The sequence below is a fragment of the Mya arenaria genome, chromosome 3 (assembly GCF_026914265.1).
Source record: "Mya arenaria isolate MELC-2E11 chromosome 3, ASM2691426v1".
NCBI classification, from domain to species: domain Eukaryota; kingdom Metazoa; phylum Mollusca; class Bivalvia; order Myida; family Myidae; genus Mya; species Mya arenaria.
Window position 1 is genome coordinate 87138771 of NC_069124.1, and position 13632 is coordinate 87152402.

Genomic DNA, 13632 nt, shown 5'->3' on the forward strand with positions numbered 1-13632 from the left:
GCTGGTAGTAATTGTCAAAATGGAAACTGTAATTTTCAGAGGAAATGTTATTGCAGGTTGCAGTTGCAATTTAAAGTGGGCCCCTTTGACAACGCATGCGGAAATGATTGCCTCTTGCAAACACTGCCGATCCCATGTCAGTGACTAAAGGATTATTAAAAAAATATAACTAATATTTACCAATGTTGCCTTTGCCAGACATGGGGGGGGGGCAGACATAGCATAATCATTTCACGTTCTATATTGACCGTAAAGGGTCGAATACTATGGTAATTGTATCATCAAATTCTTGTAATCTTGCTGTTTTTGCATCCTACAATTAAACTGCATTTCTTGATGATATGCAGTATTATTAAATGAAGCAAGCTTGATACATAACCAGAAATCATTGAACTTGCACTTAATGTCATACTACAAAGACATCTTTACACTAAGTTGAAAGTTCACTGGAGTGGATTAAATGGAAATGACAGGAAGACAGTTTGTAGTCAAGTTAAGTTCAATGGAGCAATCATCACTTTGAAATCAGACCAAAACTTAAAGGACAGAGGCAATCAATTGGCCACAGCTGATACTTGGGTAACAAGTGAGGGCATGTAAGAGCCGTTATACCATCTCCGTGTTTGAAACGATACTTTGTCCAATCGGATTGCAGTATTTTTCAAATCTGCAGTACGGTATTTTGATAAATCAGCAGTCGGTGATTATTGATTTTAATCAGGTGAATCGGTAGGTTTAAACAGTGGCTGGAATAGATCCAGTCCAATCTATTTTGGTAAATGCCCACTAATAACCTTTACGCAAGTACTGCAAGATTTATAGGCCCCAAAATAAACAATAAATTCAATAACTACTGACAATAATAAGGTGATAATACCCTGTCATGGTGATACTGAACACCACCATGCCACACTAGAGGACCAGCTGAGTTGATCCTAGTGTGCTAAGAATGAGACTTTCCATTCAGAACTACATGTATATTCATAGAAAACTGGTGCTTTAACAATAATCATTAGTAAATTGTATACAACTTGGATAACTCTGGTTTGGTCAAAGTTAGCTAAAATGTTTATTGATTGGTCAATATTTATCCAAAAATTACCTGACAGATAAAATACTCTAAATGTGCAAACTAGCCATAAGCTAACCTGTTGTCAACTTAACAAAGAGGACTATACAAAAACACAGCACAGAAATAGTGTAATATAATTATTATCATTTATTGACCGGATACATTATGAAATAATGTTGTGGTTCTATCACAGTTTTGGAATAAAAGACGATAGTTTTAATGATAAAAACAACAACAAAATATACACTAGTAAAACAGATCTTTTAAACAAGGAGTTATTTTAACATTGTTTTGAGATATTGTTGTGTGTTATATAGCTTCTGTACTTTAACTAGAGACAAACAAACTGAATCAATGTAAAGGAGAATATTTCATAGCTAGCATGTAAATGCAATTCTGATTGGTAGATAAGTGTCACATAAAGAGGCAGCCAAAAAGAAATAGACTCAAGAAATGCTAAATCCAGCATAGAAAGAGAAGACCAGGAGTCATCATTACTTTTTTCAGAGTCTATATAAATGATTTCTGACTATTCAATCAATCAGAGTGGCAATTTCATGCAACATATGTAATATAATACAGTTATAGTCTATTTAGGTCAATATCACTTGCAAGCTCAACAAAACTACTTATTGACTTTACAGAAGTCTATGAATGTATAATAGGATCTACATTCATGAATAGCATACTTTATTATAGTTTATTATAACATGTAACACTATCCCTTTCAAACTCCTCAAATAAAATGTGGATGGTTCAACAGAACTATTTAAGAACACTCAATCTACATATTATACACATTATAATCTCTTTAAAACATCTAACTACAACTAATTTCCCTGTGGCAATAACAAAGTTCAGTGTAAAATAGATAAATAAACTACATAACATGAGCCATTCTACATAAGTGAGAGATATCTTACCTAAATATGGTGAAAACAGCAAACAATAACTTTATATAGGAGTTTAAAAATATGTGAGTTTTTTGTATTCAAAAAAATCGGATAACATCTCAAGCTATAAAATGGATTATCACTCAATCTCTCCAATAAAATTCCCACCAAATGATGATAACCACATACCATATAATATACGTGGAATAAAATTTTAATAATTAACATTGACACCCATTACCTTCTAATAATCAGCCACGCAAGTTTATTTAATTTTCATGGCAAATATTCAAATTCAACAAATTTGTAGGCCTAGGTTTTTTATATGGCTATAAAGAGGTACATATAACAGCAATATAGATGTCATTTTCAATTAGATTGTCATGTAATAAATATGCTCTTTAGAATTGAACAGCCATTTCATTGCAATACATCCGTTTCAAGGTAGTAAAGTACAACTCTGGTTCAAGCCAAGGTCAACCCTCAAGTCAAGGCAAGTTCGGAATCCTTCAAACATGCCACAAGCTATCCTGGCCCTTTCCATATGTTCATCTGTTACGTTGTGTAAGCTGTCCTGGCCCTTTCCATATGTTCATCTGTTACGTTGTGTAAGCTGTCCTGGCCCTTTCCATATGTTCATCTGTTACGTTGTGTAAGCTGTCCTGGCCCTTTCCATATGTTCATCTGTTACGTCGTGTAAGCTGTCCTGGCCCTTTCCATATGTTCATCTGTTACGTCGTGTAAGCTGTCCTGGCCCTTTCCATATGTTCATCTGTTATGTCGTGTAAGCTGTCCTGGCCCTTTCCATATGTTCATCTGTTACGTTGTGTAAGCTGTCCTGGCCCTTTCTATATGTTCATCTGTTACGTTGTGTAAGCTGTCCTGGCCCTTTCCATATGTTCATCTGTTACGTTGTGTAACGAGTCATCTATTGCAAGCATTGAGACGACAAGTTGAAGTTGAGAGCATGAAGAAAAACAGGTCAGGAATAAAATATTCACATCGCAAATATCAGCAACATAGGATCAGATCATGGACTGTCTACATGTAGCCTGGAAAGGCTGCCACTAGAGTAGAAAAACATCAACTGTAAAGTGGAAGCTTAATGTAGGTTGTGGATAAGTCGTTGACAAAATAAAGGAATATTTGCTTGTAGACCTATGACATGTGTGGGCTGAAATAAGGCAAGTAATATCTGGTGAAGAACATAGGAATGACAATGGGTTTCAGAACATTAAATAAAGATGTCTGTTACATGCCTCCGTGGATGACATTGCCTATTACAAACAGTAATAATATAAGTCGTAAGCAGCAAATGAGAAGAGTTTGACATTTGAAAAGATGTCTTGGGTCGGAGGCCTATAGCAAATAAATGCATCCAATTGAATTGAATACAAAAGAACTGCTAACACAAATTTGTTAAACCTATAATGGACCAAACCAATTATTTTTTCATTTCAAATTTACTTGGACAGACTGTCAATATGACTGTGTATGCAACATTAGAATAATAGATCACAATAACTGAAAAACATGATTATGCTAAGTTATTTCCTGAGATGAACAACTATTTTTATTTTAAATAAAAATGAAAGTGCTATGAACATTGTTGCTGAGTATATAATGCAGCTAACAAGATGATAAAACATTAACTATTAAAACTGGCAAGCAATATTCTTTAAATGCAAGTGTGAGATTTATGCAACTAAACCCACTGAAATGTTCGTGCAAATGTAATCATACATAACACAGCTGTACAAACTTTGTACTTGAAGATAATTCAAGGCCAATAACAACTACAAAAGGTTTACCAAACATTTAAGTATTTTTGTTAATGTATCTTTGTAAAAATATAATGGGAAATTGTGCAAATATAAAAATAATAACCAAGATCAAACAAGTACTTTTCACTCCATGAATACTATTTCAGGGCTGAAACTAGCACACCGTCTTCGTTGTTCATGCCTGTCCAGTGGTGTCCACATTTTCAGATCTAATGTCCATAAAAGGTAGGGAACTAACTTTTAAAGCAGATACAAACAATCAAAGCGTCAATGACTAACAATACAATTTCCCCTACATATCTCCTAGCGTACACAGTACAGAATTCATACACAGACACTTTTATCAGAATGCGTTCTACACTTGAGCTTTAATGGTGGAGATTTATCTCAAAGATCTCCTATAACCATATGGTTGCCAACACAACTGTCTTTATGGCCCCTAAAACTGTAAGGGCCTGCTGGCGGTGGATGAGAGTGTGTTGCCAGGACTCCTGGAAGGGCGAGAGGTAGCCATGGTGTGCGACAGGGTGCGCATGCTCTCCGCCAGCTTCTCAAACTCTCCCCATTTCTGACTCTGTGATGAGAACTCATGGGTGGTGAGCTGCTCCAGCTCCTGTACGCGGCTCTCCAGGCTGATCACCTCGCTTCGTAGACATACAGCCTCCTCATTCTTTGACTCCAACTAAAGCACATGAAAGTCACAGCTTAAATATGATCAGTGTTTTCCTTATATTCATAAGTAAATATGCTAATAGATTCTATAAAAAGTTAATGTCTTTCTCTTCACAGTTTTGAAATAGAACAGTCAAAGGGAAATAACCTAAAAGATAAAAAAGCGAGAGAGAAATTATCCTGTTATGAAGTTACCGGTAACTGAGAATGCAGTGTTGGTACCTTTTTCTGTATATCAGCGACATGGTCTACAAGGAGAGCCTTGTCTTTTCGGAGATGTGTGTTCTCTTTCTCCAGAGCCTCGTGCATCGAAGAGATCTCTGTCACACGACTTCGCGCTGTGTTCAACTGTAACTCCTGCTGCGTTGATGTTGACTCCTTGAAACTCAGCTGAAACAGGGAAAATGTATCACTAAGTAACCATAGCAACATGAAAATAAGCACATTTAACAGTCTACTGTTAATGGGATTATAATTTTTTTCTAATTTCTAGCTTTTCCAAAATCTAAAGCAATGTTCATAAAATATGCATGTTTATACATGCTAGTAAATTATTTAATTTAGCAACACAAACCAATTTTAACAGTAAGATCAGTTTGCAGTTGTCATACAGCACAGACATTGTGGGGTCAAGTATTTCCACTGCCTTTACAGGAAGCCATACCTGTTCCTGGAGGTGCTTAATACGCTCAGCTTCCTTGTTGAGCTGTTCCCGCATGTATTCTATCTCAAAGCGTAGCTCCTTTTCCCTTCCCTTCCCAGATACCATCTCTGAGATGTCAGCCTGGTGGCGGGACTCTATCTCATCACGAAAATTCTTTTCCTGAATAGAAAACAGACAAATTTTTGTTGGTTCTACAAGTGCCTGATGCATGCCAACTATATATATATTAATGAACTAATCTCGACACTGCTCTTACTTATTGACCCCTTACTGAAAAACTGCTATCAAGTGATATGTATCAGTCAGTACTGGTGTCAATTATTATAACGTTTAAATCCAATTACAACTGCCCTTGATATTTACCCACTTTGATTAACTTAAAAATATATTGGATCCCAGTGCAACATGCCTTTGTTTGTCCAGGGTTATTATGTGACTAGCAGATGTCAATCTTGAGAGATCCAGAAAAGAATCTGTGTTAGTTTATACCATTTCTGTTGATCAATTGTGAAGACAGCTGATATAAATAATATTCAAGTCTATTTCCTAGATTAAAACCAGGTCTGGGTACTAAAGTGTATCTTTGGAGAGGGCAACAGAACAGAGATATACTTACTGCTGACCATGTCAGTAATTCTTACTGATGACCATGCCAGATATACTTACTGCTGACCATGCCAGTAGTTCTTACTGCTGACCATGCAAGTAATACGCACTGCTGACCATGCAAGTAATACACACTGCTGACCATGCCAGATATACTTACTGCTGACCATGCAAGTAGTTCTTACTGCTGACCATGCAAGTAATACGCACTGCTGACCATGCCAGTAATACACACTGCTGACCATGCAAGTAATACACACTGCTGACCATGCAAGTAGTTCTTACTGCTGACCATGCAAGTAATACGCACTGCTGACCATGCAAGTAATACGCACTGCTGACCATGCAAGTAATACTCACAGCTGACCATGCAAGTAATACTTCCTGCTGACCATGCCAGAAATACTTACTGCTGACTATGCAAGTAATACTCACAGCTGACCATGCAAGTAATACTTACTGCTGACCATGCCAGTAATACTCACTGCTGACCATGCAAGTAATACTTACTGCTGACCATGCCAGAAATACTTACTGCTGACTATGCAAGTAATACTCACAGCTGACCATGCAAGTAATACTTACTGCTGACCATGCCAGAAATACTTACTGCTGACTATGCAAGTAATACTCACAGCTGACCATGCAAGTAATACTTACTGCTGACCATGCCAGTAATACTTACTGCTGACCATGCCAGAAATACTTACTGCTGACTATGCAAGTAATACTCACAGCTGACCATGCAAGTAATACTTACTGCTGACCATGCCAGTAATACTTACTGCTGACCATGCCAGTAATACTTACTGCTGACCATGCCAGTAATACTTACTGATGACCATGCCAGTAATACTTACTGCTGACCATGCCAGTAATACTTACTGCTGACCATGCCAGTAATACTTACTGATGACCATGCCAGTAATACTTACTGATGACCATGCCAGTAATACTCACAGCTGACCATGCCAGTAATGCTGACCATGCCAGTAATATACATACTGCTGCCCATGTCAGAAAGACTGTACATACCCTTTCCAGCTGCTTGGTCACCTCAACGACCTGCTGATGGAGGGTGGCATTCTCACGTATGATGGTAGAACTGTCATCAGACATCTTCGTACGTAGGTGTCTCTCTTGTTCAGCTGTCAATTCAGCTTCTTTCATCTTCTGGCGCAGGTCTCGAATCTCATCCTGAACACATCATTTATATAAATTCAAGGATTACACTCATGGTTATGTTATTAGTTTGTACACTAAGCTAAGGTTACAGATTTTTACATTTTATTGCAATGATTCAAACAAATTGGAGGTATCAACATCCAGTAGTTGTGTCTATTTGAACTCGTAGTTTTTAAGAAATTTAATATTATTACATGAAATCTTTATTTGTATACTAAAGTTAAATCCTTCAGTTCAGAAATGGATAATGTATTAAATTACATCATCAACATCAGTCAGAGCAAAAATAACAAAATAAAACCCTGCAAGAGCCTGTATATTGCAGGCATACAATCATTCCTTGACACATACTTACCCTGAGGTCAGCTACAACCTTGTCCTGAAGATTGACAGTGCTGTTGTAGTATTTCTCCTCTGTCGTCCTCAGCTGGGTCTCAAGACTCAGCTGCTCTGAGCGCTTCTCATCCAGGCTGATCTGGGTCATCTTGTGCTGCTCTATACGCTGCTCCAGCTACAAATAATACACAAGTATCTGGTTGGTTGGAGAATATAATTATCTTTCATGTGTATGCGGGTGGAGCGAGATACCAGACCCGATGGCACATGCAGTAGCCAGTTAAAAGTCTTGCTGAGTTACCAGTCATGCAACATTCTCAAGGGTCAGATTGTTCAATCCATCCACCATGCATGAAATATTATGTTTGAGTAAGAATTTGATGATGTTAATGCTTTTTTCATACATTAAACCGGACAGCAAGTGTGTAGTTGTTTAATGCAGTAAACTTCATTAGGCTCAATTATTTAAAGTTAGGGCCAACTAGTTTCTGAAGAAAAATTTCAAGGTTCTTAACTAACCTTATAGATTAAAATGTTATTCTGATATCACACGTTATTGCAATCAGCACATTTCAATATAAGATGAGGTTAATAAAAGTTAATGAATTTATTAAATTCATTTACCTTATGACAAAGCTACATTTCAATCTGCTTGAGAAGCAATGAAGATATGTACAGTAACATTGCTTCAAATTAAAATTAGAATAATAACAAATGTCAGACTGGTTTATTTCTTGTCTTTATTCTATGAAGAAAACTTCCTGTTTACCTGACTTTTCAGTGTGACAATCTTAGTTTCCGCATTTTTCAGGGCTGTAGCACTCTTGTCAAGCTCGTTCCTGGCATCCAGCAGCTGGCTGTCCTTGTATGAGACATCTGACTCGAGCCTAGCCATAGTCTTCTTCAGCTCAATAACTTCATCCATCAACATCCGCTTATCCCGTGCACGTGCCTCTGTGCATCAAAATTACAGGACAATCAATGAAAAAGTAGTATTTAATTATATAATCAATTTCTATCAAAACTAAGGTACTTCTACTGATAAAAACTTTGCAGTATTCTTTAGTTTTTAAAAATATTGATTTTAACATTCAGATTTTAAAATAACTGCCAAAATTGACTGTCTGCGACTCATGGTCCAAAACCCTTATAGTAAACCATAAGCCAACAAGTAACACTGTGTACCTTCCTCCTCCCTTAGTTTTTCGGCCATGTGTTCCTTCTCGCGGGAAACAAGGCCGATGCTGCTCTCCTTTCGACGATTCTCAACCTCCAGCCCTTCCATTTCTGACTGCATGGACTGCAACATACATTTACATTATATATACACAATGGTGGAAATATGAACGCAGAAGCAACAAAACTGTCTCAGCTAAACACACTATTGAAAAAATAAATATCTTCGTTATTTGTTGTTTTATGATACGACAGCTATTTTACTTATTGTAAATTGAAAATAAAATATAAAAATAGTTATCTATTGTTATTGTAAATGAAATAGGAGTAAAAACTGTGTTCTTCATTCAGCTCACCCTAAGTTTGGCAAGCATCCTCTCTGCCTCTGCAGACATCATAGGGTGCATATCTGTAGCCTTCTTTGCCTGCTCACGCGTTCAAAGTAGGTTAAGGAAATATGACTCAGCCTTACTACACACAAAAACATTAGGGGAAATAAATGTTGATTTAGTGTATAAAGAATTACTGCATTAAAATTAAATGAACTTTAAAAATGCTCTGGAACAAATGTCATAAAATTATCACATGAATCTCAATTACATATGTAATCTTGTACTTTAACATTACAATTCCAACTTAAAATCATACTACATTAAGGTAATTTTAGAGGTAAATGCCCAAATGTGTATTTTGCAGAGGATATAGATAGTTGGTTTCCAGCTCAAGAAAATAGATCTGTTGCTGCAGGTTTTTAATGTATTCTGCCTCGATTCCCTCTGTTGGTCCATTCTGACTCTTCGACACAGATTTCCTGCGAGTTACAGTACATTATTGTGAATATCAAGCAAGGAAACATTGACATGAACAATTTCTTTTTTTAATTTCATTGATTTTTAGCTCATCATCACTGACAATTTTAGTGAACACATTCTTGAAAAAGTACAAATGTAGTTACAAAATAATAATAAATATCAACTGAGAAAACTTACACAGTGAGTGATGATGCCACGCCACCAGTGGACCTACGTAGGGCATTATCTGACTTTCGTGTCGAAGACAACTTGGCGGACTGCGACAGTTTCTGGGACTGGGACATCTTTGGGACTTTGGAAGTTTTTGGCTTGGGGATCTCCATCATCAACACGCCTGGAGAAGATGGCACGGTTCCTGAGAACACCTCTTTGAAAAGAGAATGAAACAGTGGGCACAATCAACCCAGTAGGTAAATCACTCCTGACATGAAACAGGATGCATGTGAATCACCCAATACACCCACCTGTATATTAGAAAAGTTTGTGTTATGATGTACATGTTCAAAATAAGCAAAAGTCAAAGAGATGTTAACCTTGATACAAATTAGGCAAGGTCATACTTTGCAACCTTGAATCAATACTTAAAATATCAATTAACAGAAGAAAAAAAAGTACAAAGTGATAAAACAACAACAATTAAACTTCTTTAAGATACATATTTAAACAATGTCTAAACTATAGGGTTTTAACAAGGTTTTAGAGAGGACAGGGTGCTGCAGAAGAACGACAGGGTGCTTAGGGTGGAAAGAGCACATAGTATCAAACTGTGAAGATAAATACAACTAGAGCTGTCACAGGAGTGACGAATACTCCCAAATGCCGCCTGGACACAGGAATGGCAAACCATTCCTTTGAAAAGAGGCCATAACTCCAAGGTTACTGCACACTTTTATCATGCATGTATTGTTTTATTTAAATCTGTTGAGTAATTTAGAAGTTACACTGCTAACAAGAAAAACTAGCTGATGCTCTAGCTGATCTCTTCTGGAATAAGACATTTAGAGCATTCACAAGCTTTTCTTCCAACACGATCATCATCAAACCGTTTTTCTTTTTTTAGTAACAGTGACCAATATCGAACTTGACCTGTATCTTCTGATGTTACACCTGTGTACCAAAATTTTCCAATCTGTCAAGCCTTTCATGAGTTATCGTCCGGAAACCGTTTTTCTATTTTTAGTAACAGTGACCTAGACCTTGGCCCCACCAGCCCAGTATCGAACTTGACCTGTATCTTCTGATGTTACACCTGTGAACCAAAAAATTTCCAAATCTGTCTAGCCTTTCATGAGTTATCGTCCAGAAACCATGAAAACCGACAGACCGACCGACAGACCGACCGACAAGCTCACTCCTATATACCCCCTCAAACTCCGTTTGTGGGGTTATAATGAATTTAATAACAAAATATTAGGAAGTGTGTTTTATTTAAGTAATATTGGGTTTTAACTGCCAATTATGTAAAGTTGGTATGTTTTTATAAGCACATTGTGAGATTTTATAAAAAAAAAAAATGATTTCCTAAGCATTCTATGCTTGGCTCCATGAGGGAAGAAGGGTGCTACCAAAAAAGGACAGGGTGCAGCACCCTTCGAAATGTATTATAACTCTTTAGCTAATACTGTAAAACTAATTACGGTACAACAGTACACCGAAAAAATCCCATAAATCTGTAAAGTCAACAGCTAACTACTGTTACTAATTCAATGTAATATGGTTACTAACAGTTATACAAACATGCAAACAAGTACACACTTTTTATTTGTCAAAGACACATGAGGAGAAAGCAGTGAAATAAATGTAGGTTAATTAAATGAATTGTATGAATTGTATTATTATTATGGTGTCTCAAATGCAATCATTTACAATCACAGGGACAGTGAAACAGACCAAAGTGAAAAAGTTTTTCTTGTAATTTGTAACTTTTTGAGCTTTTACTACCAATGTCACAAGGACTAACCTGTTCTGTAACACTGACATGAATTACAGAAGGATAATGGATCATAAATCCTTTTCTGACAAAGCATACAAATATGCTGGTACTGGGAATAAGCATAAACATATTTGATCTAGAATGCTGACAAAGATTTTTAGTAAGAGTGGGTAATTGATCTTGACCCCAAAATTGCCTTCCATGGGATGGACATATGATATACGAAAGAGCGCCATGGAGCAAATGCCTGTATTCGCCAGATTTTTAAGTAAAAAAGGTGCATTACTCAACAGTTATTAAAGCCATTTTTACTTGCTATACATCTTGGTATTGTCTTTGGCAAGATTTTTACCAAGTTTTATTTGAGTATCTCGAAAGGGTTTTCATTTATCACCAAAGTTAAAGTTTTTTCACAATGACCATGATGATGCCACTGCCACTGACAACCACAACACCAAGTCATTTTTTTTCTTTCAAAAATAACAAAGAACTGAAACACGTAACAGTTTGTCACATAATGTAACATGTCACATCATCTCTGAGTGGAGAAAATGTGTGGTTATTTTAGAATCTCAAGAGCAGAAAAAAGTCCAGAGGTTCTGGTATATCTTTTGATATAATAATTCTTTTAGTTGTGACATATTTTTTTAATAAATATTTTACAATTATAGCAGTGATTCATTTTGCTACATATCCCGAGTAGTAATAAGTATACACCTGAGGATCAATTATTCCTAAGCATATATTTCAGTAGGATGCACAACTCAAGTTTGTTTTATTTTAAAATATAATTCCATGGAACTAACGGTTATTTTGCTAAAGCCAAGGGAATCATTTCAAAATCTAAATGAATCACTAAATTTTACATTTTGTATTTTATTCAAATATTGTTTCGAAATCGTTCAGTGAATAACTTTTATTGGTATTGTAAGGAGTTCCAGGTTTAATTTTTGTATTCAAAATAATTACACAGATCCTTAAAAGTGTTAAGAATTGCATTTTTGCTTGAATGCTTTGACTTTAAGCTTGACAATGACCTTTCATGAGCCTGGATCTTCAATGCAACACCCTATATAAAATTATTTCAGTATGGATAACAATTGTGACAAACTATTTAAAATTCCTAAGCCAAGCAATTTTACTTGTTTTTGGATAAGGTAGGTAGGTCATTGGTGTATAGTGCATCCTCTGTTCATCCAAAAAGTATATGGGTGTATGCCAGGTTATCATCTCCAGGTCAGATAAGAAGTTATTTTGCGGGTACAACTTCATGCCAAGGGGTGTGATAAATGTAGAGTTATAATTATGTGTTTCATAATTGCTGGTACCTCATATTTGATGGATGATGACAGGGAAAAATGGCATCTTAGTGAATAAGAACTGTTTGTGGTTTTGACAATTCATGTAAAGTCTTATCGCATTACATTATTAAAAAGCCATTCAACAAGTCAACAGCCCAATGATGTGCCAGAAAGAGTTTATGTGCAAAATGTGAGATCACAAATATCTGATTTCATGTACATGTATGCAAAATACAAATGACTTACTGACTTGTTGCATGGATAGTTGTTTAACAAAACAATAACACAGTACCATCTATTTTGTAAAAGTATCAACATACAAATTAGCTACTAAAATGTATCTAATATCCAAAGTATAAAAAGCATCTATAATGATTAATATAAACCCAAACATGCAATGGAGTAAAAATTATTATTCACACAAAAAATAAAGATGCTCTATGAGTATACATGTACATGTATAGCTGTTAATTCCCAGACTACAATGTAGCTGACATGGCATGTAGGCAGTCGCTCCATTACCTTTTCTAGGAGTTCTGCTTCTTGCACTTTTATGTGCAGGGGAAGGACTCCTAGATCGCGCCTTTGCTCTACCAGGCGATGGGGTTCTATCGCGTAGTGATTTTGTCCATCCCAGAACTTCAGCAGATTGCACACCAATAGGTTCAGATATTTTGTCGACCTCACTCATTCTTAAGAATTATGATTATGCGTGGTAATGCAATAAGTCACAACATTAGAAAACAACCTGTGAAAAAATGGAAATGAGGTCGTGACACTGATAGGGTGCCAGACTGAGATACAAATGTAGGGCCCCCTCAGACCTGGGACCAAGATATAGATGCAGACTTTTGAGTTGAATGTTTTCAAATATTATAATGCATTGATGAAATGTTTCAATAACGGTTAAGTCGAAATGAAATAACGGTTTCTATTTAAATACCTTTTTAATCTCAACGCAATGACAACCAGGCTTAGAGGTTGAAAAATGACACTCTACTCTGTGTACAAGTCAAAACGCGTCATCTGTTGAGAGGCAACGAAACTTTCACAGTTTCGAATTTGGATAAATCCACCCAAATATGCGTTAGCATATTATATCTATATTCATATTTATCTCATTATCCATCTTTAAAATTACAATACATAATAAAATAAATTAATTGAAGCGAAAACATTAAATTCTTTTTTTTTCCGA

The 13632-nt window shown here is 36.1% G+C and overlaps 1 protein-coding gene across 5 annotated transcripts; it reads right to left on the reverse strand.

Moving 5' to 3' along the window:
• Window positions 1-1204: 1204 nt before the first annotated feature.
• On the reverse strand, window positions 1205-13576 carry LOC128229405 (ELKS/Rab6-interacting/CAST family member 1-like). Of its 5 annotated transcripts, none has more exons than XM_052941316.1 (12): window positions 13378-13576; window positions 12957-13126; window positions 9378-9534; window positions 9092-9199; window positions 8745-8823; window positions 8398-8512; window positions 7982-8166; window positions 7232-7387; window positions 6727-6888; window positions 5086-5244; window positions 4644-4811; window positions 1205-4431 (listed from the first exon to the last, which is right to left on the reverse strand). In XM_052941316.1, the coding sequence occupies exons 2-12, from the start codon at window positions 13123-13125 to the stop codon at window positions 4189-4191; spliced, it is 1701 nt and encodes a 566-aa protein (XP_052797276.1). In that variant the 5' UTR covers window position 13126; window positions 13378-13576; the 3' UTR covers window positions 1205-4188. The 5 variants fall into 5 exon arrangements, with proteins under 5 accessions (XP_052797276.1, XP_052797275.1, XP_052797274.1 ...); XM_052941315.1 differs by having other exon boundaries at window positions 9378-9567; window positions 12957-13182; XM_052941314.1 differs by having other exon boundaries at window positions 9378-9567; window positions 13378-13575.
• Between the last annotated feature and the right edge of the window lie 56 nt (window positions 13577-13632).